Source organism: Drosophila bipectinata, chromosome 2L, assembly GCF_030179905.1.
Source record: "Drosophila bipectinata strain 14024-0381.07 chromosome 2L, DbipHiC1v2, whole genome shotgun sequence".
Classification (NCBI taxonomy): domain Eukaryota; kingdom Metazoa; phylum Arthropoda; class Insecta; order Diptera; family Drosophilidae; genus Drosophila; species Drosophila bipectinata.
This window is the reverse complement of record NC_091736.1, coordinates 15120326-15144974: the sequence shown is the minus strand read 5'-3', so window position 1 is coordinate 15144974 and position 24649 is coordinate 15120326. Positions and strand designations below refer to the sequence as shown.

The following is a 24649-nucleotide window of genomic DNA, read 5'->3' as shown; positions in this document are numbered from 1 at the left end:
TCTAAATTTTTTCGTCAGTGACTTGAAATGAAAAATGCAGTGGCGAACCAGGAGGTTTTCCTGCCAAATCGCTGCCACAACAAATTTCAACCGTCTGGCCAAATGAAATAGGATTCCGCAGTAAGCCGAAGGCACCCAGTGGGCTGGGGTTGGGGCAGCGGCGAAAATATAATATAAAATAGAAATGATGGCTCAGAGGAAACGTCATAAAAATTGTCTATTTCTCACATAGATTTTTATATCCGCCAGCACACATTTGAAAATGTGTATATATGTATATGGAAGTATTTTAGAAGCGTCAGGGATTGGCAGGATTGCCAGGAAGATGCTGCAACATTTTAGTCAAGTGTGGCAGGATGGTTGGATGGTGGATTGGCGAAATGGCAAAAGGACGAAAGTCATAGTTACAGGTTGTGCCTGTTGCCCGGAAACTTCTTTACGGAATGTTGCACAGAATCTGGTTCAAATAAACAGGCATTGGCAGTGCCACTTAAATTTCAATTCTAGGGCTTTAAACGTTAGCCAAAAATGTACTTTGTATGTAAAAGGAATTGGTAAGATGAAATAACATTTTTACAGGCCATTACAGAAACTAAAAACAATGGATTTCGGCTAGTTACTTGCATTGTTTTTATTATTTGCATGAAATACTCTCAAGTATTTCCAACTAAAATTCTTGTAAATTGAGGGGAATTTCAATTTTATTGTTGCAACAGCTCAGGTTATCAATAGACAATTCGTTACCAAATTGGAATTTCAATCACGGGATACAGGATACGGGATCCTGTCAAAAATCCGGGCCAGTTAACTCTGTTTCCATTCTTGCCACTTGCCCGACTTGCCTGACTTGCTGCAAAAGTTTGCCAATGAATTTATTTTGGAATAAATTTGTGGAAAATATTTTTGCCCGAAACTCACCAGCAGACACTTGTTGGTCATGGTCAGGGGGCGGGGCCGTTCCCGCCTCAATTTGATGTGCTTGTCAACATTTATATAGAAAACCTTACCATCCTTCTCACGGAGAATGAAGCGCTCCCCGCGCTCCGAGTTTTCGGCCGTTTTCTCCTCCTTGTAGCGCTGATCGGAGAGATATATCTGGTCCCCCGATGAGCTGACGTCCTTTTGGACGTTGAAGTTGAGATGATAGTTGCCACAGTCCTTGATAAGACTCTTGCTGTTGTCAGAGGGCGGTATATCGAATTGCATTTGCACAAAGGAGAAGCTCTTTAGTTCGGTGTCCGGGAAAAAGGGCTGGACACTAACGGGATGAGCGTTGCTCCGTGGCTTGGTAGGATGCTTCAACACAGGCTTCTTGATCTGCTCGAAGGTCTTGTTGACCATTTCCCTTTGCTGCTCCAAACTGATAGGCTCCAGCCGCTGCTTATCCTTGGCTTCCAGTGCCTGAGCTCGTTGCAGTCCCGTGCGAGGACGCGGCACTTGGGCCCGCTCCTTGGCGAACATCAGGGAGCATTCCTGGGCGCGACTGGGACGCGGCTTGCCACTCCCAGCATGCAGCGGTTCAATGTCGGCCAGCAGGGCAGCATCCTTGGGTTCCATTTGCAGGCGCTGTTGCCTCTGCTTGGGGAGGTGATTTTCATAACTCGACTGATTTACCAAATCGATATCGAAGAGGAAGTTCAGGCCCTTGAACCGATGCTCGTATTTTGATTCGATTTCGTCAAACGTAACAGGCTCCTCTGTGTACTCCAGAATGTCTTTGCAGCACGGCAGGAATTTGCAATCCACCGCCAGTGGCGGTATCTCATTTTTATAGACAATGGGGCAGACGAACGAATTGCTGGGAAAAGGGATTCCAAAAAGGGATTGAATGGCCGGCTAGGACCTCTCTCTATTTATCCTACTTACTGGCTGGAATCCTGCTTCCTTTTTTTGTCCGACTCTTTGCCAGTCATTTTAGATGAAGCTTGCCTTTTTTCTACTCGTTTAAAAGTTGTTTTCGTTCCGATTACCTCGATTTCTCGCAAAGTTCCTGATTTGTGCTTCGTCAGTTTTAGTTTGACAGGAGCTGCAGCTTCTGACAGCTGCAGGTTGGCAGCTCCACGGACCAGTGTTAGAAAACCAAGATGATCTTGCATCACAGGGTGTCAGGAAAATAATTCTAGACTTGACAGTTATTTTATTAAAATTTATCGATATCTATAGCCTTTAAGATGGTTATTAAAGTGTAATTTCAAGTCCTACAATATCCTTAACTAGCTACCACCTCTAGTTTTAAATTAAAGTCCTGCCATCGAAGAGTACTCTCAAACTACAAAAGGACCTCAACTTCGATGGCTCGACACGTGTCCCTAATCAGTTTTAGTTCGCCAAGGTCCTCACCTTTTCCGAACTCGCTCGTAATCGGGCGACTTTAAAATCCCTTCCGTGTCACTCTCTCCCCAATATCCTCGCTCTGTCCCTCATTTTGTGGCACTTTCACCAGCCACCCGTCATCTGCCGCCCCCCCGGACATCCGCAAGATGCGGACAACTCGGCCATAATGGACTCTGACTTGGCCACCTTAGGTTTTGGCCAGAGCTAAGCTCATTAGGTGCCACGCCTCCACCAGCACCACCACCACAAAGCACATACAATTGCAAACTGTTGTTGCGGTGGAAGGGGATTGGGAATTAGGCACTGAAAAAAATCAGTTTTAATTCAAAAGAAATAAAAATTTTAAATTATTTTTTATTAAAAAAAATTTAAAGAAAAGAAGGTTATCCTCAACTTTTCTTTACAATAATTTACATCCTTTTTTCTGGTTTTATTTTCCGTGTCCTTACTGGATAGCTGATGCTGATGAGTTTCTCGGATAAGGGCGGGACGGTTCCAAGGGTCCTAGACGTGGCTCCTCGCACTGAAATTAATTGATGCGACAATGGCTGAGCAACGACTAACTTAGGCCTCGCAACTCAATTCGTGGCGGCCACATCATGAGCTCATCATCATTCTTGATGAGAGGCAGGGGTGGCAGATGGCGGGTGGGGGCTGGCATGTGAATGGTTGGAGGATGGAGGATGCCACCACCTCTACATCCACGCCTCTCATTCCGGTGGCTGTGCAATTTGGCGTGCGGAATTTCATTAGAGCCGCCGCAGTTGCCGAAGCAACGAAATCAAAATTTAATTTATGCTGACATTGAAGTGTCTGTGGGGCAATTAAATCGACAGCGGGGCGTGGCACACGCCGCCTTTGCTTTTGTGTTGATTAAGTACCGCCGAGCAATATTTTAGCATAATGATGTCCTGGCACGCAGCCTGCTTTTTACACAATTTTTTTTTATGCAGTCGAAGGCAAAGGGTCCAGGTCCGTGTCCGGGTCCTGTCCTCCCTTACACTTGAGCCCTTCACTTGAGGAAAAGGATTCTGGCCAAAACGCCTTTGATGGCTGATGGTTTGATGGTTTGATGGCCTGATGCTTTGCCTGATTAGCCGCCCGATTAGCCTTTGTGTCCCGGAATTTACGACAGCTAAGCAAATTTTTATTTGAGTTCTTCTCCGACTAATTTGTTGATGGCCTCCTTGATGGAGCGTCAACCCCTTTTTCGGAATCGCACATAATCCGCTTAGGAAAGGGGTCGCTTAATAAACGCCCACAAACGCTTAATGGCCGGAAATATGTTATGATCAAAATAAGTATCTCTTGGATTAATTTTGGGTCATCAAATACATGTTTCTCACAAAAAATACAAAGTAGTTGCTGAAACTCGTTTCTCCTTTCAACGCCAAAGTTTCCAAGACAAATGCAGTTAGGCGCCAAAAGATGATTTTCTTGCTGCCATAAGATACTTGCAAGCTGAAACAGATACTTTGGTTCAATGGCTTAAACAGCTTTCGGTTTGCTTAAGATACTTTCCGGTTGTTACGATTCGGTACTTACATTTTAAAAGATACTCTGCCAAGAGTTTAGAGATACTTTATCCTGAAATTGAGATGCATTTAAAGTGCAACTGTGTTTCAGGATTTTGTATGAGTTCAGAGATAGTGTCTATATATTTCAGATTCCTAGAACTAGAAAAACTAGAAAGTAAATTCCTTTCTGTTTCTTTATTTTTTGTTTTTCATTTTCAAGGCATTTCCAGGAAGATCTTTTATCTTTTTTCCTGTTTTGCATCTCCCTTTGGTTTTTTTAAGGCCCTAATCACATAAAGTATCTTACTCTTGAAAGGGAAACCTTAAACAGCTTTCAGCATTTTCCCTTATTACGCCCTGAATTTTCCAGCTTTATTTTCGCATTTTGCGACCAGTCACCATTTTCCATTACCATTTGCCAGCATTTTCCGCATCTGCTCCAGTCCGATTTGAAAATTCTAGTGCAAATTGTGGAACTGTAATTAAGCTCTTCAACTGATTGGACACGCCCCCTTTTAAATCTGGGCATTCTACTAATTAAGTGCGAATGATGCTCCACTCATGGTGGAGACGAGCCTGTCCCCCATTGTGGCATTTCCCTTCCCCTGGCCTGGTGTCCTGGCGTTGACAATGCGGCATCGTTTACTGATTTTTCAATTGTCTCCAGCCCTCAGATAGGAGGCAGGGGGGTAGAAATCCTTTGTGGTCGGGACATTCTGTTTCATTAGGATTAAGCGGAGGCAAGGTGGTCGCTAAAGTATTCCAGGAACCCAGGAATTCTGGGTCCTGGTGCCTGAGATCCTGGGCCGGGTCAGGTGGAATTGTTTTAATGATTCCTAACCAGGATGGGTCGCCGGAATGGGAGGGACATGTCGCATTAGCATGCATTACATCAGGACACGTCCGTCGGCTGTATCCTGACGCTCTACCAGAAGAAAATGAATACGAAGGGTAACCATGAGAGGGGCGGTGGGGCATCCTGTAATTACATTATCCGACAGGCGTGTTGGATTTCCACTATTTTCGGTCAGCTTGACATAATAGCAGAGATATTTTGGTCAGAGTCCAAGTCGGTTTGGGGGAAATGGGCATAATTGTAGCCACTCCGCCCACACAATTAGACGCCTTGCACATTCTCCAAAGCGACATAAATCATAATTACTTGCTCGACCTTCCACCTTCTACCTAACAGACACCCACCACCCATCTACACCTCTCTCTCTTCCTATCACACGCTCTGAAGAGGCGGCTGAGGAGGCGGGGCCAAGCGCACTCGAGTGAAGACGTTTATTAGGCGCCATTACCTCGGCATATAAAGTGCTTTTTGGAGGCACTGCGTCCTCGCTCTATTGCTTTCTCGCTTTCTTTTTCCCTTCCTCTTACTTGCTGGCTCTCTCTGTTGGCATTTTCCGTCCTGCTCGAATGTGTTTTCTGGACCACTACAATTGATTGCACTGTGGTTATGGGTCGAGTAATTTGTTGTTGCCATTTTGGCTTGCTTCCTGTCAACGATTCCCTGGGAATCCACTCCTTCTCTTTTCCATTTTCTCGCCGTCGAGGTTCCCCTGGCGAAAAGTTTTCTTCTGGCTAAAAATAGTACACCTGATCACAAGGGGTATTAACCAATTTCAATTTCACTCCCAAGTGACTAACTTTGGCAACATTTATTTGGCATTTGAATTCGTTTTAGTTTGTTTATTTTGTTTGAAAAGATAATTTAAAAATTTCAAAAGCTTTTAATATTTTAGCTTTATTTATACTCTTAATTTAAAAAGAAGGAATATTTTTTACATAACCATTATTTAGAGGAACCTTTTAATATCCTACTATTTTCCAGTTAATTCTTCATTTTAGCCATTTTTGAGTGTGCTTATATTTCTGTCTTTTTTTTGTGGCAACACTAAGTGCCTCTGTTGGCCAGGTCTAAATGAAAATTGAAGAGGCTTTCATTATTTATTTTTGCCAGGGCTCTGAGTGCCATCGATTTACGGTCTTCTGAAGCCTAATCTCCGAGCCTCCCATCAAATGAAAATAATTTTTCGCACCTTATCCACTTTTAAATGTATAATTAATAAATTTTAATTAGCCAAAATGAAATATTCGCGTTTAGTGGTTTGAGTCTGTTTGGCCATTTGAATTTGGATAAAATTTAAAATTTACCAAAATCCAATTAGACGCACGGCTGGTGGCATTTTTGAGGTCAGTGAGGTGAATTGAACTCATTAACCTAATAAGTTGGCCATCGCTCTGGACTTTGAACTGATTTGGGGCATAACACATTCAATTACCCAATAAACATGATTTACGGCCGAAAATCCTCAAAGTAATTTCAGTCGCCAGCGCATTCCAATACTAAGTGATAGCTATTTGGCCGGAAGCGGAAGTTAACTAATTTATGCTGGCATTATTTAATTAATTCGAAACTCACTAGATGGTAAATGGTCTTTGGTAGCTGATAGCTGGTAGCTGTTAGCTAGTATCTGGTATGTTGGCAAGTTGATTATCTGCCTGTCTGCGTTCAAAGTTTTTATCGGAGCTATTTGGCAGAGACTGCTTGCCAGCAAACTTGGTTAATTGTTGCAAAAAGACAAACAGAATACAGGAATTCGAGGGCGAATTGATTTCTTTCATCTTCCCCCAGGCTTGCATAAGTGTGGAGCTTAATTAATTTTCAATTAAATAAAGCTTTAAGCCTTGCTGTGTAATTTTTCCAACTATCAAGTAGTAGTTGGGGGCTTAAATGTCAGAGTCAGAGTCAGAGTCGGAGCCAGAGAACCCCGACCACTTGTTGTCTTTGTGTTGTGTCGCTTCGGCATAAACCACAAAGTGTATGTGTTTACCTTGGAAAAACCACGGGGAAAAACAATAGGAGAGCTGGAAAACTCTTTAAAAGAAAAGTTACCAGCGTCGCTTTGCCATTCAAATTAGCTTTTGATCATTTATAATGCACAGCTCCAGAGTGCGTTGAAAACAGAGTAAGAAAAACCTTTATTTTAATCATTTATTTTTTTTATTTCTTTAATAAAATATAAAAATTTAAAATAAAATTTTAATGAAATAGATAAAAAGTATAGATAAATTTGAAAAGACGCTTCAAAGGTCATTAATTAATAATTAGTCTGTAATTTTTGTTGTGTAACTTACCCTTACTTTGCCGTCTCGTGTTTACATCATTTGCAATTCCCATTCGGCCAAGTTAGAGCGGTCTGGCCAGGCTCAGACTCAAGCCCGGGCCACTGCGAGAGTACAAAACTAGGTTTCAGGTTAATTAAATTTTATTCTATTTTCTGGGCAGCCAGAAGGGTAGGCAGGACAGGAACCAGAGGGGGGCAAAGGCGGATATTCAGGCCGCAAATCCCACACAGAATGGCCCTTTCAACTGGCCGGAGGTTTGGGGGCAGACCGACAAGAGAGCAACCACAACAAACGTTTGTTTCCAGGTGGCTGCCACGAGGCGTATACGTAATGCAGATGAGGCTGGCCATAAGGACCTCTTCTCAATACGCTGGGTGAGTGTGTGTGTGAGCAAGTATTTTACTTTCTGCCACTCATTCTAAAATTCATGATGAGCTCCTTATTATTGCTTTGTACTCGAACTTTTCCCCAAGCAGCAAAGTTTTCTATTTTCCGACGTTGTTGCTTGTTTTGTATTGTTTCGAGCCGAAAGGTGGTGGCAGCAATTGACTCGGTTTTCTGTTATTATTTTCATTTTTTGTTCCGCCCTTAGCTCAGCCAGAGAAAAAGTTTTCAAAACGCAATCGATCCGAGTTGAGTCAAGAGTTGTGTTGGGAAAAAAGGATATAAACTAGACGGCGGAAGTAAAAAGCGATCCTTAACTGTTCAGTTAAAATTAAATATTTAGAACTTAAATCACTTTAACAAAGATCATTTGCATCTTGAGTTAAAAAACAACAGAGTCGTCTTTTTCAATTTTCCAACACATAGAATATTCAATTATCCTTGAAAAAAAGGATGCATTGCACTTGCCAAATTACAAGACTCTATCCAAGTGCGATAAGAAGCTCAAAAGGAGTCAGGATGCCAGGCTACGAAGACTGCGCCAATCATCCATCAGCGGACGCAGGATAATGCAATTGAGCAGCAGCTGTCTGCTTGGACACGCCCACACTTGTCACGCCCCCCTGGGGTGGTCCAGAATGAACGCCCACATCCTTGGGATCCTTCGAACGCCTCAAGAGCTGAGCAAAGCAACAGAGAATGGAACGAAGCAGGACTGACACAATGATGAAAGTGTGACAATGTAAATAGTCACGCACACACTGACAAACACACACACGCGCACACACACACTCAGGCGGAAGAAGATAACGAAAGGGTCAGAAAAAGGGGCAACAGGGGCGTGGCAGGACGTGCGTGGCTTAGCCCAACATTTCCGCTTTCGTTTTCCATCTGCTCGAGCATCAAATTCTTTTGCTCTATTTTGGCGAGCAATTTTCCATTGGAAAGCGAAGCAAGCACTTGATGCATTTCGCTCTCGCTATGTGACTACACTGAGAGAAATATAAAACAAGATAGAAGAAGATAGATAACATATGCAGAATTCTTTTAAGATATTTCACTCAAGTATCGGTTAAAGCTATGACCTTCTTAGTAAGCCATTCTCTTTCGAACAAAAGTTTCATATCAAAACTTATCGATTTCTCTAAGTGTCCTGTGCATATGTCTATCAGTGCGTAGGTGAAATTGAAGCATTACATTGTCGACTGCTGATGGCATGCTCCTGCCATTCCTGGTGTTCCTGCTGCTCCGGCTGCCTCTTCTGCTCCTTTGGTTCTCCTGATACCTTTCACCGTTCGAGGGAATAGGATGGCTGTACGCAAGGATAACAAAGAAAAAGTGAGAAAGAAGCTGGAGAAGGACATATGCAGCTAATCTTGGCTTGCAGCAATCGCTGGAGTTGCCAGGTTGCAGGTCCTGGCGTTGGTCCTGGAATCAGGAGGCTCCTGGCCTCATTTGCAGCTTTCGAGTTACCGCCTCGTTACACGTTAGCTTGTTATGCTTTTATGGCAGGGCCCTTGTACTTTTTCCATTATGCCCGGCAAGTGTTGTTCACTTCATCCTGCCATCCAGCCATCCTGCTGTACTACCATTTGCTCTACCCCTTGGCCCTTTGGCGCTTACCCCGTTCGCTGTTGTCCTTGGGCTTTTATTGCATGTTTTATGGAAATTTTCAAACATTAGACGCACTCTGCACATCAAACGCATTTAACGAATTTCAGGTTTTCCACTCCTGAGCTGGCATCTACACTCCTCTCTCCTCAGTCTCATCCGTATCCTTGTGCAGCCTCCTGTCTGCCCTGCCTCCTCGCCTTCGTTCTTGGCTCCTGTAGCCTACATATTTGTGCGTGTCCTTCATGTTTGCCGTCAGCCAATTTAGATGGCCCAAAATGCACCTGGGCTGAGTTATGTGTCTCTGGGTCTATATGCGACTCAATCTATAGTAAAGCACTAGGAGAAAAGTTGTAGGTTTTATTCAAAAGACCTATATTTTCATATTAGAGAAATAAATTAATTTAATATTTATTTCATTCTGGTTTTTATTTAAAAAATTTTATAAAAAGTAAGAAGAAACCATAAAATAAGTTCTAGTTTGTGGAATCTTTACAGATAAGAAGGACTATATGATATCCGCTACTTCTTTCTCTCTTTTCTAATATTTAAAACCTAGATTACTATTCTTATGATCTTAGAAAACCAAGCTGCATACTATTGTAGATATTTATTTTTTCTTTGTGTAATTGTACCTCATATATCCGGCTGGAAGTCTCACCCCTGAATACTTAAGTCGACCCTCATCACCTTTACTCCGCCCACCCCGCCTTGGATCTGCATTTTGGCTTTCCGAACATGGAACAGAAACTGCTAATTTGGTTTGATGTATTGCTCCAGAGACATCCATCAGCGACTGAAGCTTCTGATGGCACCCGTCTCTTCGTTCTCCGCTCGTACTAGGCGTACTAGGTTCTCGGATCTCAATTCTCAGTCCTCAATACAATGAGAATGAATGCCTCGGGCCTAAAACCAAAATTGATTATGTGAAATTTGTCTGAAAGTAAGCACAAGTGCGTCTGTGTGCGTTTGAGCCACAAAAATGTATCTGGCATCGATTCTTTGGGGAACTATTTCCGACATTTGTTTCGATTTTTCGTTGGCAGTCGGTATATAGGGGGGAGAGAAAGTCTCATTGGGCGTACGGAGATTATTTCGGACGGAAAAAATTGATTATTCAGTCTTTGCTCAATCAAAATTGTTGCTGGAATTGTAACATTCTGGCCAGTGCATGATTAATCTGCTTTTTGTATAGAGCTTGTGATGAATTTTTAGAGACTTTCATTTGATTTTTGCACGTCAGGCAACAAGTTGATTCCAAAATTGAAACGGAAGAAGTCGAAAAAGTGCACAAACCTATCAAACCTATCAGGTTCGAGTCTATCAAAGGGATATCATAGACTTCAGGATGAATGAAAATAGTGATTGACATAAAAAATGCATTTGTGCTTTCAACTGAAAATCCGTCAAAAACAAACAAAACTGAACATTATCGTTTAAGCTTCGCACCTGAACTCTCTCCACATAAATGCATAAAATATGTTAAACGATTTAATCGACTTACCAGTCTTTTTTGTCGGTCGGAAATGATATTTCTCAAATTGCATCAATTAAACGACATTTTAATACACTCAGCTTAATGTGTAGTGTGTATTTTTTTCTGGGGATGTATTGAGAAAAAACGTTACCCTTTTGAAATATTATTGAGGATGCTGGGTGCAATGTTGATGTCGTTAATTCAATCAATCCTGTGGCAGGACCAGGCGGGGCCAGGACACAAATGCTATTAATTTTGTGTCCAATACAAGCGCGAATGAGAGAGGGCCCACCATATAACACGGGTCTATAAATTCATTTATAACTTTGATACGGTCGATGCCAAATGGCCTCACAATGTTTGTCCGAGTCAAATCCACTTTCACTTGACACATAAATTGAGTTAAAAGGAAAATGCCAAATTGAATTTTATTTACGTTGAACATTCACGCTCGATTTCACACACACAAAACTCAAACCGAAACAAATCCCCGCAAAAAAAACACACACAAAACCAAAAAAAAAACAAATCAAAAAAGGAAAAACGAAATCTGGAATAGTGAAAAGTCCTTTAGCCTCCTGCCCACCCTTCGATAAGCACACGTGTTTGTGTCTGTGTGTCTTTGGTGGGAGATCCTTAAAGTCAGCAAAATGAAATTTACATGGAAAGCCCCAGCCCCAACCAGCCGGAAAATCTCATTGTTATGCCAAGACATTGTCGTCATCAAATTATGGCCATGTAAAAATAGTTGCCATCCTCGGCCATATTGTTCGGCATTATGTAAATCGCTTCGCTTTCTATGAACTCGCACAAGCGACACGCATTTAATTGCAGGACGAAGGATGCGGATCCGGATGCGGATGGATGGTGAGTTTATGACAGACATTACACGAGTGTTAACGATGACAATGAGCGGCCAGGACTCTAGGTCCTAGCACTGCCACGTGAGTCCTTCCGGACGTGAGCTGAGTCCCTCTTCGGAGGACTCATTATAATTCGTCTGGTGTTTTGCTATTTTTATAGACACTTGCCACTCTGGGGCAACTCGCGCGCCACTCACGGCTCAGAGCTCAGGGCTCACGGCTCACGGCCCTCGACACTCGGCACTTCATAAATAATCAGATTTCTAAAGATGAATCAGTGGCGGAGCACTGTCGGTGGGTTTGTTGAACCCAAACCAATCTCCTGACATTTGCGATGTCTTCAAGGAAAAGTTTCCACTCCATCCGCAGGATCTTCCCCATCCACACGTCTGTCATGCCTATTTTTGTATATTCATATCCGAAAATTGTATTCATCCTTATGCGATACAAAGCCGAGGGGAGCCTGACAAATCCATGGGTAGTTTTCAATTGCCTGCCATTTCAATTTATTTTCTTGTTTTCCTCCTTGTTGTTTTTTTTGGTAGAATATTGACATTAGGCGGCATCTCTGTTTCGGCTCGACTCCTTAAATAGAACATGCTGTCAGCCAAAGTAACACGTTTGCCTTTTTCAACGGGTTATGGGTGTGTCTCTTGAATATTAGCAACTTTAAATGTTTTCTTACATATCCTTTTTTTTCTATCAGAATATTAGAATATTGTTTGTTTTATATTGCAGTATAATACCTATGTACATCTATATACAAACACCACAAATAAACATGAAACGTGTTCTTCTTATTTCAGCCATTTTTCAACTGATTGGAAAAACAATACGATTTATAAAATTTTTAAGATAAATTCCCATGAATCCGCATCAAAATATGGAAAACAGGACCCCTTAAATTTGATTAAAAAAAAATCATTCGTCAAATAGCCTTTAATTATATATTGTTTAATGTATTCACATGACAGAAAGATACCTATGTTCTAGTGAATCTAGAGATTCTTTAGATACTACTTCAGAAAAAGTGCAGCAGGGGGGAACGAATACTGTTGGTTTTTGTCTCGATAATTTCATGGAAGGGAAATCTGAAGTCAAAGAAGGTCCTGATAGCTAAAGCTCCTCGTAGAAATAAGACTCAGTAATATGAACCTGTTAGACCTTCTTAGAACCCATGAAACTCCTTCAACGATGATCTGATACCTCTTCTCAAAATATAGACAACATGCCAACTGTTTAGAAACTATTAGTGCCATGTTTTAGTCGTATGACAACTAAATTCTCCACTAAACCCATATTCTCATTAAGTTTATAGACGATCGTTTGCATTTTGAAGCCACGAATGCTTTGTTGCCCCAAATCCAGATATTTCTGAGAACATTTTGGCAGAAACATCTCTTGCTGAATGTTTGTCAGGGTACGGCCACGCCTCCTCCTCCTCATATCGCCTCTCTGAATGCTTCTTTGTTTGGTTCGCTTGTCTGGTATTTTGTTGTTATTTTTGTCATTTTAAGTGCTTTGCCAAATGCACACGATTCGCTGCAGGCGCATCACGAACGAGCCACACACACACATCGGCAGCACTTGTGGCAGCTGCGTGCCTGAAACGCAGGGGGCAGGGGCATGTCCTGGTCCGCGGGCCCGGAAGCTGTTGAGCGTGCGAAAGCAGGAGGGACGCAGGGGGCCCAGGGGCGGGGTTCGCGACCTACAGCAAACATTGGCCAAAAAACACCAAAACGCGCCGACCAACTTTCGGCCGCCTTTGGCTGCACTGCAAAATCAGTTTTAGGATATACGCAGGGGAGGTACGTCTGTCCTCCTCCTGCCAGGACTTAACCAAAATAGGCACGAACCAAAAATGAAGCAAAACATTTTTTTGGTAAAGGAAATACTCAAAAAAGCATTGCGGCTTAGCCGGGAACAACAACCAAACCAAAAAAAACGCACCCGGCTACTGCTCTTTTATTTGCTTAAATTTGTTTAGCAAGTTTTGCCGTTTTTTGCGGCCACTTTTCTCATTCACTTCCTTTTTTTATCCACTTTTTTTTTTTTTTTGGAGGAGAGGCGAAAAAGTTTGAAGTGGCGCTTCCATGGGATGGCATGGTGGAGAATGCCAATGATGAAGTTATCGACGGTGATGATGATGGGAAATTGGTTTCGCAGCTGCCGCAGCTGCTGCAACAACCGTCTGAGAATTTCCCTTTAGCGAGTTTTCTTTTGAGCATTTAGGTGGAAAATTCCATACTTTAGGGAGCGAAAAATCACTCATTCGCAGCGTTGCCAGACGCAGAAGTTGTTATATGCCATTTAAATGTGTTTCTTTTTGTTACTTTTTTTCTTTCAGTTTTTTTTTTGTTGCAAGCGACAAACAATAAAATACAAATTTGCTACTTTATTTTACAGCCAACGCATAAAGAAAAACAACAAACGGAAAACATTTTCCATGACCTCATGTGGTGAACCCAGACGAGGACTCACAGTCAGAAGCACATCTATGGGGGACTGTGGGCTTGGATTTTTTTGGAAGGGAATGGTACTGGTAGGGAATGGTACTTTAAGTAGGTCGCAACAAAATAAAAAAGTTTGTTTGCCAGAGCTCTCCATTCGAGAATTCGCATAAAACAAGGGTTCGACGGCCCGGGATACCCTGGAAGGGAGCGGGCCGGATAATCCCAAGAATTGACTGAAAATTATGTGAAAATAGGCACAGGATTAAAGCCGGATGCTTTGGGTAAAGAAAATGGGCTTTTAGAAAATTTATAGAAATGTGGGTAAATAAAACAGAATAATATCCAACTTATTCCAGGAAAGGTATTCTAGATTTCGGAGAAAACTTTGATGTTTGACTTTTTTTTTATAAAAGAAAAATGTAGAAACATGTTCCTTAACATCTAAAAACTGTTCAACTATTTCAATTAAATGAGGAATAGGCTTCTCACATCCTCGGGAAACAAATATTTCAATGGGAAATTAAATTGATTTAATTGATAGGTAGGGAAATAGAGGAATTTATGAGAAATTCCAATTAGCAGACAAGGACAATGCAAAAATATTTTTTAGACTTTTGATTTTTTATGATTTGGTTTTTTGATAAAAATAAATACATTTTTGTTAATAAAAGCTTTGAATTTCATGCCTCAGTTTCCCGTCTGTAAACTTGCAATTCAAATTTTATAACCAACTCCAAACTCAATACAATATACCCAATTTTTGTTGCTGCCAGCTGCGCATTATTTCTGCCATCCCCTCAGAGGATCTGCCCCCTTCTTTCCGACCAGTTGTCGTCAACATCAAATTCCCTGTTGATTTGAATTTAAAAGTAATTTTTTCTCTTCTTTCTCTGCTTTATTTTTTAGTTGCCATATTCGCAAATATTTGCTGTCGTTGCCGTCGAGACAACATGGCGTATGCTTAATATTTCGATTTAACTTTATTTTTAGCTTGTTGCACATTATTTTGCGCCATTTTTCTTTAGTTTTATCTATTTTTTATTGTTATATTTGTGCAGCTCACAAATTGAATTTGTCACATCGGGCTTTAGGGTTTGGGAATCGCTTAAATTGTTGCCGTTGCCGCGGAAAATGGAAAACTCGAATTGATATGCAAAATATTTTTGTGCACATATGCACTGGCTGATAAAAATGCGAAGCGCTAATAAATTAAATGCAAATTGTCGACGGACCGTCGCTTTAAGCCAAAACGGAATTTATTTGCTTAAATTGCGGCAGTTTTCGTGGCGGGCGGGTAGGATGCCTGAAAGTGAATTGAATTGAAGTTACTTTGTGGTTGGCCGAAGAGGAGGAGCTACAAGCCGGGGCTGGGAGTAAAAAGTTGTGGCCAAAGTGGTTACAAATCAAATCAAAAGACCCAGGCAGATGAACGCTGGGCAGAGGGGAAAGGGAATCATGAGGGGGGAAAAGCTGCCGACTGAGTTATAAATTCATTTGGCCTGCAAGGAAAAGGAGCCACAACAGCCACAAGACTTCGTCTTACACCCAAAAAAATTAAAGTTTACAAACATTATTTTTCCTAAAAATGATATATTAGAGTTTCTTTTTAAAGAGATAAGATTCTTAATTTAAAAATTCTGTCTTGTTGAGCATTTTTAAGGCTCATCTATAGATTCCATTTCTTAATCTTTAAAGACCCTTGATTTTAACCCTATTCCTTTTGTGTGCTTTGCAGGACTTTTGGTCGCGGCTGCTGCCAACAGACAACCGGATGACTCCAGTGTTGGGCCAACCCTGTCGACATTTTTGTCATCATCTGAATCAGAATCAGACTCACTATCGCCACCGTCATCGTCATCGTCATCGTCCTCGTCGTTGTCCTTTGCGGTGGCGAACGGACCACAAACGGATGCCACGAATCACACTTTCAAGAGTTTAGCCTTCCTGGACGCGTCCTTTGGCTCGGATCTGTTTGCCCATCAAGAAAAGGAGGGAATAAGGGAGATGGAAAGGAAGAGGGAGAGGGAGAGAGAAAAGGACACGGAAACGAACTCAGACACAAACGCGGACTCGGCGCAGTCGTTGCCAATTTTTGACTTTGGCATGCCGCGCAACATCACCGGACGCACTGGCCACACGGAGGCCATAATTAAATGCCGCGTGGACAGCCTCCATGATAAATCGGTGAGTCCAAGGCGTAAAAAGGGATAGGGGAGTAAGAGAAAGGAAGCGCTAGGGTGGGTCCTTTCCGCCTCAGGGAAAAAGTGATAAAGATGCGTGCCAAGGACATCGAGTATATCATATGGATGTGCAGTCGTTAATCAAATTTCTCTGCCGCTTCGGCTCTTCAACAGGTATCCTGGATACGGAAACGTGATCTGCATATCCTGACCGTTGGAACGGCCACCTACACCACCGACAAGCGGTTCCAGGTGAGTGCTGTATTTCCCTCATGTATTCGCTTACTAATTGAAAGCGATGGTTAGGCTAAAGGGGAGTAAGTATACTCTTTCCGAAAGAGATGGAGGTCAAATTAGGACCTCAATCTAGATGAGTTTTAGGTAACACGAACATAGTTCGGGGTAATGATAATGACTCTTTCTCAGAGTGGATTGAATTGATTCTGATTAGTTCTGAAAGCATTTTCATGAGGAATAATATTAAGAGATATGTATGCTAAATACAAAATACAAATTTAATTAAAATAAAATGCACAAGAAACCTTTTCTAGATAACCAATCCAATTAGATTACAAACAAAGCACATTGAGAGCTTTTTAAAAGGCCATCTCGAAGAGCCAATGACCTGCGAATTCCATACCAATAAACCAAACTAAATCCCCGAGATCCAGCCACAGATTAGCTGGTGTAGCAAAACAAATCCCGATAAACATCGGCCACAAAATTCCACAACGGACCGCAACGGCATGTAAAAGTTAACTCTCAGGGCTCTCAGGGGGAATTATGGCCATAAGGCCACTTTCATTATGCATGCATAAACGATATTTCAATGGCTAATCCAGCTCATAACTCAGGACAAATCCACATCCACTCAGTCAGGCTCTCATCTCCATTAGCCCACTTGCACTGCATTTGGCCGGCCTGCAGGCAAACAAAGAATCATCCGACCGGCCAACCAACCAACCAAACAATTGACCAACAAACAAACAAACGGGCAAACATTCAATTGTATAATTGCTTAATTTCCATGAAAAAATAAAAACAATTGAACGAAAATATAAAATTTGCAGCATTGCAAATTGGAGCCTTAAAAGCGAATAATTATTCCACAGAGACCGACGGACACATGAATTGAAAAACTGAAATAAAAAAGAGAAAAAAACAGAAAACGTGTAAATTGAAACTGAAATTCTGTCCTGGCAGGTAACTGAATCGAAGGATTCTAGGGAATGGACTTTGCATGTGAAATCCCCACAAGCCAAGGATACTGGAATCTACGAATGTCAAGTGAATACGGAGCCCAAAATGTCCATGGCATTTCAGTTGAACATCATCGGTGAGTATCAGTCTGTGAAATCCTTAATAATATTTAACAAATTGTTGTGGTTTCAAAATCATTTCATCTCACTTACTCATATATACATTTTTGGTTTCGTTAGCCCCAATGTTTACCTGACGCTCGTGGGTTTATTAAAAATGTTAATTCAGTTTTCATCAGAAGCACCTCGCCAGGAGCCAGCAATTATGATTATTTCATCCGTTCTGTCAAGGACTCGCCACGCTTTTCTTATGCATTTTCGTTTCTGTTCGGTTTGGTTCGACAGCCTCTAGGCATACATTTTTAATTTCGCATTTCGGCCCATAAATAAATAAATAAATAAAAAGCGAAAGCAAAAGCAAGAGCGGGCTGTCGCTTCTGTTTTTTCGCCTCGGGTCCAAGCAGAGGACATGCCAAAGGACCTGGATCAGGACCAGGATGAAGCTTATATGTCGCCAGGGCGCTGAGTTAATTAGCATGTCAGGCCGTCGGGATTACGGGAACGAACCGATTGGAAATGTATTCAGCGTTTTAATGAGCCATGCATAATGTGTGTGTCCGCATATAATTAGCTCACACTGTGCCGTCCTTTATCCTGCCGCTGCCTGTTGTCAGCCAGCCATCGAAAACAATGTCTTTTGTCTGAATTAGTGACTACGAAGTCCTCCGGAAATGATTAATTGATGATGGCCTGATTACAAAATGACATAATAGTTTGCTGGCAGGTGACTGCCGATTGCAATGGGAGAAGATTCATAGAGAGGTTTCTGATTAACATGCTCGGGTTTTCTCTAGAGTCCTGAAAGTGTTCACAAGGATAGGGAAATTTTATCCCAAGAAGAGTCTATAATTTGTCTCTTAAGCTTCCAGGGATGAAAGGCCTGTCATGTTTTCTTCTCCATAATTTTCATTTACTCGCAGACTTGTTTGCCGTCAATCTCACATCTCCCCAATTCGTTTATAAAAACAATCAATTTGTTTATTGATTTAAATGGATTTCCTAAAGAAGACTTGAATTTAAGGAATAGCTATTAACATGGCAATTGTTTTGTCTTTAAATCGGAGGCCTGATAAGGTGCAAAAAAAGGCAAAAATGTAGATGAGCTGGAGTGTTGACTGGCTTTTCGTTGGCATCTGCTGTCAGGCAGGCACTTATGCAAATCAGTCGGCAATGCCTTTTTAAGTTTCCGATTATGCAGTTGGACGCGATGCATTTTTCTTTGTCCACGGCTGACAGGGAATCGGCTGGGTCCTTGTCGCCTCGCGTTTCCTGATTTCCTGCTCTGACGCTTACAAACGAATTTCCGATTACATTTTCTTCACGGCCGTATGCATTTTAATTTACGTTAATGAAACAATTTCTGAAAGGACTCGAGACAAGGAGGACAGCCGGCCGGACAGGAGAGTGGACAGGCTTGGTGACAGCACTGCGGCAGCCGGCTGGCAAACTGGCTGTGTCCTTAATAACATTATCGGCATACGTGTCGTATGAGTGACTTTCGCAAGGCGCTTAACTCATCGCTCCTGTCGCTTCCCGTATCCTGTATCCTGTGTCGTTGCTCTCGCCATCGCCATCGTCGTCGTCGTTGTTGTTTTTTTTTCTTGCATTGCATTGCATTTAATTAATGTCATTATGTAAATTTATGCGCCCCACCCAAACGATTTTATTTTCCCTTAACATTCCACAGTTTTCCTCGTTGGTTTTTATTATTTTTTTTTTTTTGGCTCAAAGATTTATGCCTGATATAAATTTTGCCCGGGGCGGCTATGGGTGCCATGATATATCAGGAATAAATATGCATAAGTGCCCTAAGATGACAATTTAAAAGGTTGTATTTATGCACGCATAACTCTTGAAACGTAGCCGCGTTTATATATACATACTTACCATATTTCAACAGCAATTTGTGGCACAATTGATTGTTAAATCCTTTGGAAAAATTGAGGAAAAGACTGACATTAAAAATGAGTGGGTTTCTGCCATTTGGCAGAACATTAAAGAAGAATTCTCTGAATTCGCGATTATAGCATACTTTTCTGGGCGCTTTTAAAACTAACATTTATTGCCTTGGCTCTCTTTTCATTTTTATAGCAATTACAACCATTTGACCTTAGACATTTTAAGTTTAGTAGTTTTCCCTTCACTTTTTTTAGTTTTTGGCGCAGAGGCATTGGATTTTATTTTCATGGAATATTTAAATTAAAAAACTTCATGCGCGGCCACACAAAATGCACGCAGAACTTTAGCGACAGCTGCTGAAAAATGAAGGAAAATGAAAATCTGAAATGAAATGAAAAATAGTGGGGCAAGGAAAATTGTTGCTGCAGCATCCCATCTCTTTTTTTTATATATATATGTTTCGTCCTCTCCCTTTCGCTCCCTCTGTCGGGTGTTAATTGCCTTTAACGCAGTGACACTGCACAAACACTCTCGAAAATGGCAGGGAATGGCGGAGGGTCCTGGGTCCTGCCGGGTGGAGGCGGGAAGGGCGGCTTTGGGCGGCCGAAAGGAGATACAAATACATACGCACTTAATGGCGCAGTGGGATTTTTTAACTCACCCATTCAACATATGCCACAGATGCAAACAAACAGACAGGCCAAAAAAAAAACAAAGAGTGAAAGAGATGGCAGTAGGGAGTGCGAAAGAGAAAGATGGCTAGTCAGCGAGATCCTTTTCAGACGCTTAACCCTTCGCCCGACGTCCCAGTCTCTCCCTTAGCATCCTGCCATCCATGTAATCATCATCATATGCACTTTTATGAGCTGCTTCACACATGGCCCAAAGGTACAGTGGGGCAAAATGAGTAAAAAAGACTTAAAAAATAACAGATGTTCGTATTTTGGAATGGTTTAGAAATGGATAAATTATTACTAACCCTTAAAGAAATTTATCATTTCGATATCATTTAGAATTTATCATTAAGAGTAGATTTTTAAAGGACTGCCCTCATATTCGTATTACTATCCACATTAAAATATATCATGAAAATCACTATGGAAAGTACCACTGTCCAGGAGCAGTTACAGCATAACATTTTTATTTCATTTCGCCCAGTCGTGTCTCCTGTTTTTTTGGGTATATTTTTTAATTATTATTATTTGCAGAGTCCAATGCATAATAAATATTATTATTAACCCAGTTTTCCGACCGCGTGTGTGACTTCCCATCTGCATGTGCCCAGGATTCTACGGGTCTGGGTGTATGTGTCAGTTTATTTACCCACACACATGCAAATGTCTGGTGTGATTTTCGTAGCGACCTTATGGAAAATCTCCACCTCACTGCCATTTTACGGGCTTACTTAAATTTAGTGCAATTGAAAAGTTATTCCATAAAGTTTTATGATTAAAAGTTTTTCTGTGTGCAGAACGAATTCGTTTTACGAGCGATTGCCCCAAATTGATTTTGCTCTCCTACCAACCTACCTAGGCTACATGTTTTCAATTCATTTGTGGGTTTTTCCCTTTTTTCCTCAATTTATTTTTGTTCTCGTTCCGGTTTGGATATATATTTTTTTTTGGGTATTTTTTCAGAAATCTCCCCCGATGCCAAGGCTGTTATCAGTGGGCCGCACGATTTGCATTTCAAGGCAGGCAGTGCGATTATCCTGAATTGTGTGGTGCAACAGCCGTCGGTGAAGGATATTGGACCGATTTACTGGTATCGTGGTGAACACATGATCACCCCCTTTGATGCGGACGACGGGCCGGAGCCGGTGTTACCCGCCAGGGGCAGGGACCGTTCGCCGGATGTGCCCGAGGATGTGTCGCCCAATGACATAATGAGCGAGGTGGATTTGCAGAAGGAGTTCGCCACACGCATTGCCATGGAATCGCAGCTTGGAGATACCCTCAAGTCCAGGTGGGTGATTCTCGCAGTCCCGGAAGGCCGCAGGACCTAATTGAGTTGTTTTCGAGTGCCTTACCCATTCCCATAATCCTCCGCAGGCTCCGCATCTCGAATGCCCAGACCACGGACACCGGCAACTACACGTGTCAGCCAACGACGGCCAGCAGCGCCAGTGTCCTGGTTCATGTGATTAATGGTGAGTCCGTGATATGGTCCAAGAACACTTAAAAAAAATGGAAGTGCTTTAGAGTAAGAAACTCTTCGTTTTAGATATTTTTAAAACTTTTTTAGTTTAAAAAATAGACACATTTTTTACGATTGAATATTAAAGCCATTTTATTTAAAATTTTATTTAATCTTCTTTTTTAAGTAAGCAGAAATATATATTAAAGTGTAACCTCTATCTGCCTTTCGGCTCAGGTGCTTTAGTTCCGGCATAAGCCTATCTGTTACCCTGGCAGCCCGCCAGAAGAAGTTAAATTACCAAAAGCCAAGTAAAATTTCGGAGGAGACTCCTCCTTAAATGGCATGATTCTATACAATATAGCCGGGATCTATTCATTCACAGACACGGCCTAAAAACTAAAACTTGCGCCACACTCTCGTTCCATCATTCATTCGCTTGCGTTTGTTTGTTTGTTTGGGCCGAGGAGCCTTCTTTGCCTCCGCCCACAAACTTTCGTTTGGGGCAACGCGGCGTATGAGTAATGCGGCGGATGGAAGCAAAACTCACAGACTTGGCTTTGCATATTTTACACATAAATTAGACGGGAATTAAGACATTTTAAGCTGTGAAATGAGGGGCATAAACTTGACGCGTCTTTTGTCCGGCAATTTTCCACTGGTTTTTTATGGCTCTTTATGGCAGGACATTCGCAGCAAATTGAAGTCCAAGTCCTTTTGCTCCTCGGAGTAGTCCTAGTTTTAATGCAGTATCAAATGTTAAGCGAAATGTCCAGCACTTAAGTTGTTAAGTTGTTTATTCAAATGAAATTGTTGTACGTAAAGGAATTTGCATTTTAAAGAGCAGCAAGGAGCAGCAGGACAACGACTGCTGACTACTCCTTACTCCCTACTTTTTATGGTAAAACCGTAATAAATATGATTAAATGTCAGAAGTAAGTTGCAAAAAGGCACTTAATCATGTCCCACATGTGGCACAAAGGCCGCGCGACTGTCAGGACTGGTTGGTGGGCGTGAAGGCAAGGGATCTAGGAGGCGTGGCAGGGCGGAGCTGCTGCCACTATGGGGACTGTGACTGCTTGCATAAATACAGATAATAAATCAAAGGCAATAAAATTTTAAGAAAAATGATCAGACTGAAGTGTTGGTCTAGTCGGGAGTAATACGACTTGATAAATGCTCTGTGAAAAATAAAATAAATGCTTTAAATTTCTGTATTTTTAGAGAAGTTCACATTTGAAAAATTTAAATTTTTTTAAATTATATTTTTAGTTTGTTATATCAACTATGACTCTCCATATACCCTTTAATTCCAGAGCCTATTCCACACATAACTCATCACACACAACCCAAAAGCCTCTACTCCCTGACTCCTTAAAAATCAGTGCGTATTGGGCGGGGTACTAGGATACGGTGTCTTTTTGTGAGGAGTCAAAACAAAGCATTGACAAATGATGCGCCGGGAATAACATTTGCTCGGGCGAGAAAGGCCGCATAAATATTGCGTATACGCAGACACACATATGTCATTTATCTAGTCGGGAATAACACCGACCCTACTAGTAGAACCCCAAAAAAAAATTACTCCATCCAGAAGTCAATGGCTGGGATACACTGAAAAATATATGGCAGCTTTTCATGACTTATAGGTTTTAATTTCTTTGTTTAAAATATTCTTTAGATCCTCTTTAAATGTAAGTAATTTTTTTCACTGTGTAGTGCACAATTAAATTAAGTTATTTACCCAAGTTAAATGGGGGTAAGAGGGTCGCCATTCTATTCTGGGACAAATTTGAATTCACATGCTCATTATAGCTCGTTGTTTGTTTGTCCTTTCCATTTTCCGCAGACGAGAATCCAGCTGCGATGCAGAAAAGCGGGGCGTTTTCCCAGGATCCGCGCCAGCTGGTACCGGCCCTACTGTCGCTGATGCTACTGATGCTCCTGACACCGCCAATGCTGGAGGAGTTGCTGCTATGAGCGGTATTGACTGTTTAGCAACTGAAACTCGAAAGTTGTCACAGAAGCAGAAAATTATGTTCCATGACTTTGGCATTTTCTCGGTGCCCTCCTGCCCCGATGAGAGATGGTTTTCTGTGTTAGAAGAGCTCTGGAAAAAACTGTGGAAAATAGAAGGCAAATGTTAAAGGCAAACATGCTCGCCGGCGAGGCAAGTCGAGGCGAGCAAGGCGAGTGTTTGTTTCCCTTTTTTAATATTTACATTTCATTGTGCAAAATGAGACACTGAGCCGGGCAATGCAATGCCAAATGTAAAATGTAAAATGCAAGAGCCGGAGGAAGGACACGAAAAAGGACACAGAAGCAGAAGGATGACACTCTTTGTAAATACCACAAGGATGCGGCACAGCTACATATACATATATACTATATATACCATTTGGATACTTACGTATATATACATATAAAACAGTGTGTAGTTTATTTTATTTCATTATTGTGGCTTCTGACAAAGGAGCCGCCCCACACGCATCGACTTTATAAACATTTCATGCTGTCTTAACAGAGAGCCAAGCTAACCAAAAAAAAAAAAAGTGAAAAAAATTAAAAGGAAAAGTAAATCAGAATAATATAAAACGAAATGAGAGCTGCACACTGACACACATAAGTATGCAATCACACACACACATCTTAAACAGCACAGGGAGAAAATTATGCAATAAGTTAAATATTTTCGCCCCCTTAATATTCCTTGTCTTTTTTCTCTGTGCAATCCACTACCAAAAAACCCAAAAAATTGTAATATATATATAACACACCCAAAAAGCTCTCATCTGATCAACTAAAAGCGGAAAAACCCAACTTAATTATAAATACTAACTTGTATGGAATTTATTTATGGGCAAAAATGAAATTTAGTCACGCCGTGCTGGCAGAGCATATGGAAAATTGAATCGAATCAAATAAAAGCGAAATGTGAGTTGCGAAATGAAATGAAATCAATTGCATATTCCAGCATGCTCGACTAAGTTTTCACTGTTTTTGTCCATGAATTTGTGTAGCGAGGTATTACTATGGGTAGGCATGAATTTACTACACGTAAGCCAGTAAGAAGATTTTAGATAATTTATGTGATGACAAAGCAAAATGAATAAATCAATGGAAATGGAATTCTTTCAAATAATAAAACCAAAATCGAAACTATGAACTCAACTGAATTTCATTCTTGCGGTCTGACCAAAAATGGTAATAGTGGCAAAAGTTGTATAATACTTTTCAGAATGTCGGTAAGTACTTCTAACAAAGTGAACAGTTTTCGTGTCGAGTTCTAAAACTCAATTAGTGGCGGAAATTGCTTACGCCCGAGTGCATCCAAAAAGCAG

The 24649-nt window shown here is 41.4% G+C and overlaps 2 protein-coding genes across 2 annotated transcripts in view; one reads left to right on the top strand and one right to left on the bottom strand.

Moving 5' to 3' along the window:
• dpr3 (defective proboscis extension response 3) overlaps positions 1-24474 on the top strand; it is a 50223-nt gene extending 25749 nt beyond the window's left edge. The window contains exons 2-7 of the mRNA XM_017242500.3: positions 15510-15958; positions 16129-16206; positions 17158-17290; positions 20810-21137; positions 21224-21321; positions 23158-24474. Coding sequence (XP_017097989.2) covers positions 15510-15958; positions 16129-16206; positions 17158-17290; positions 20810-21137; positions 21224-21321; positions 23158-23288 — 1217 coding nt within the window. The 3' untranslated portion in view covers positions 23289-24474. The remainder of the gene's footprint in view (positions 1-15509; positions 15959-16128; positions 16207-17157; positions 17291-20809; positions 21138-21223; positions 21322-23157) is intronic.
• LOC138925788 (RNA polymerase II-associated factor 1 homolog) lies at positions 623-2103 on the bottom strand. Its single transcript, XM_070277209.1, has 3 exons — positions 1867-2103; positions 919-1798; positions 623-850 (listed from the first exon to the last, which is right to left on the bottom strand). Exons 1-3 carry the CDS (start codon positions 2094-2096, stop codon positions 788-790), a joined length of 1173 nt encoding a protein of 390 aa, XP_070133310.1. The 5' UTR covers positions 2097-2103; the 3' UTR covers positions 623-787.
• Positions 24475-24649: the final 175 nt, after the last annotated feature.

Bases quoted from the DNA above. Each gene is read 5' to 3' on its own strand.
- LOC138925788 (XM_070277209.1), bottom strand. From the start codon at position 2,096: ATGCAAGATCATCTTGGTTTTCTAACACTGGTCCGTGGAGCTGCCAAC. The intron at 1,799-1,866 runs GTAAGTAGGATA...CCCTTTTCCCAG, and splicing joins AGGAAGCAGGATTCCAGCCA to CAATTCGTTCGTCTGCCCCA. The intron at 851-918 runs GTGAGTTTCGGG...AAACTTTTGCAG, and splicing joins TGACCAACAAGTGTCTGCTG to CAAGTCAGGCAAGTCGGGCA.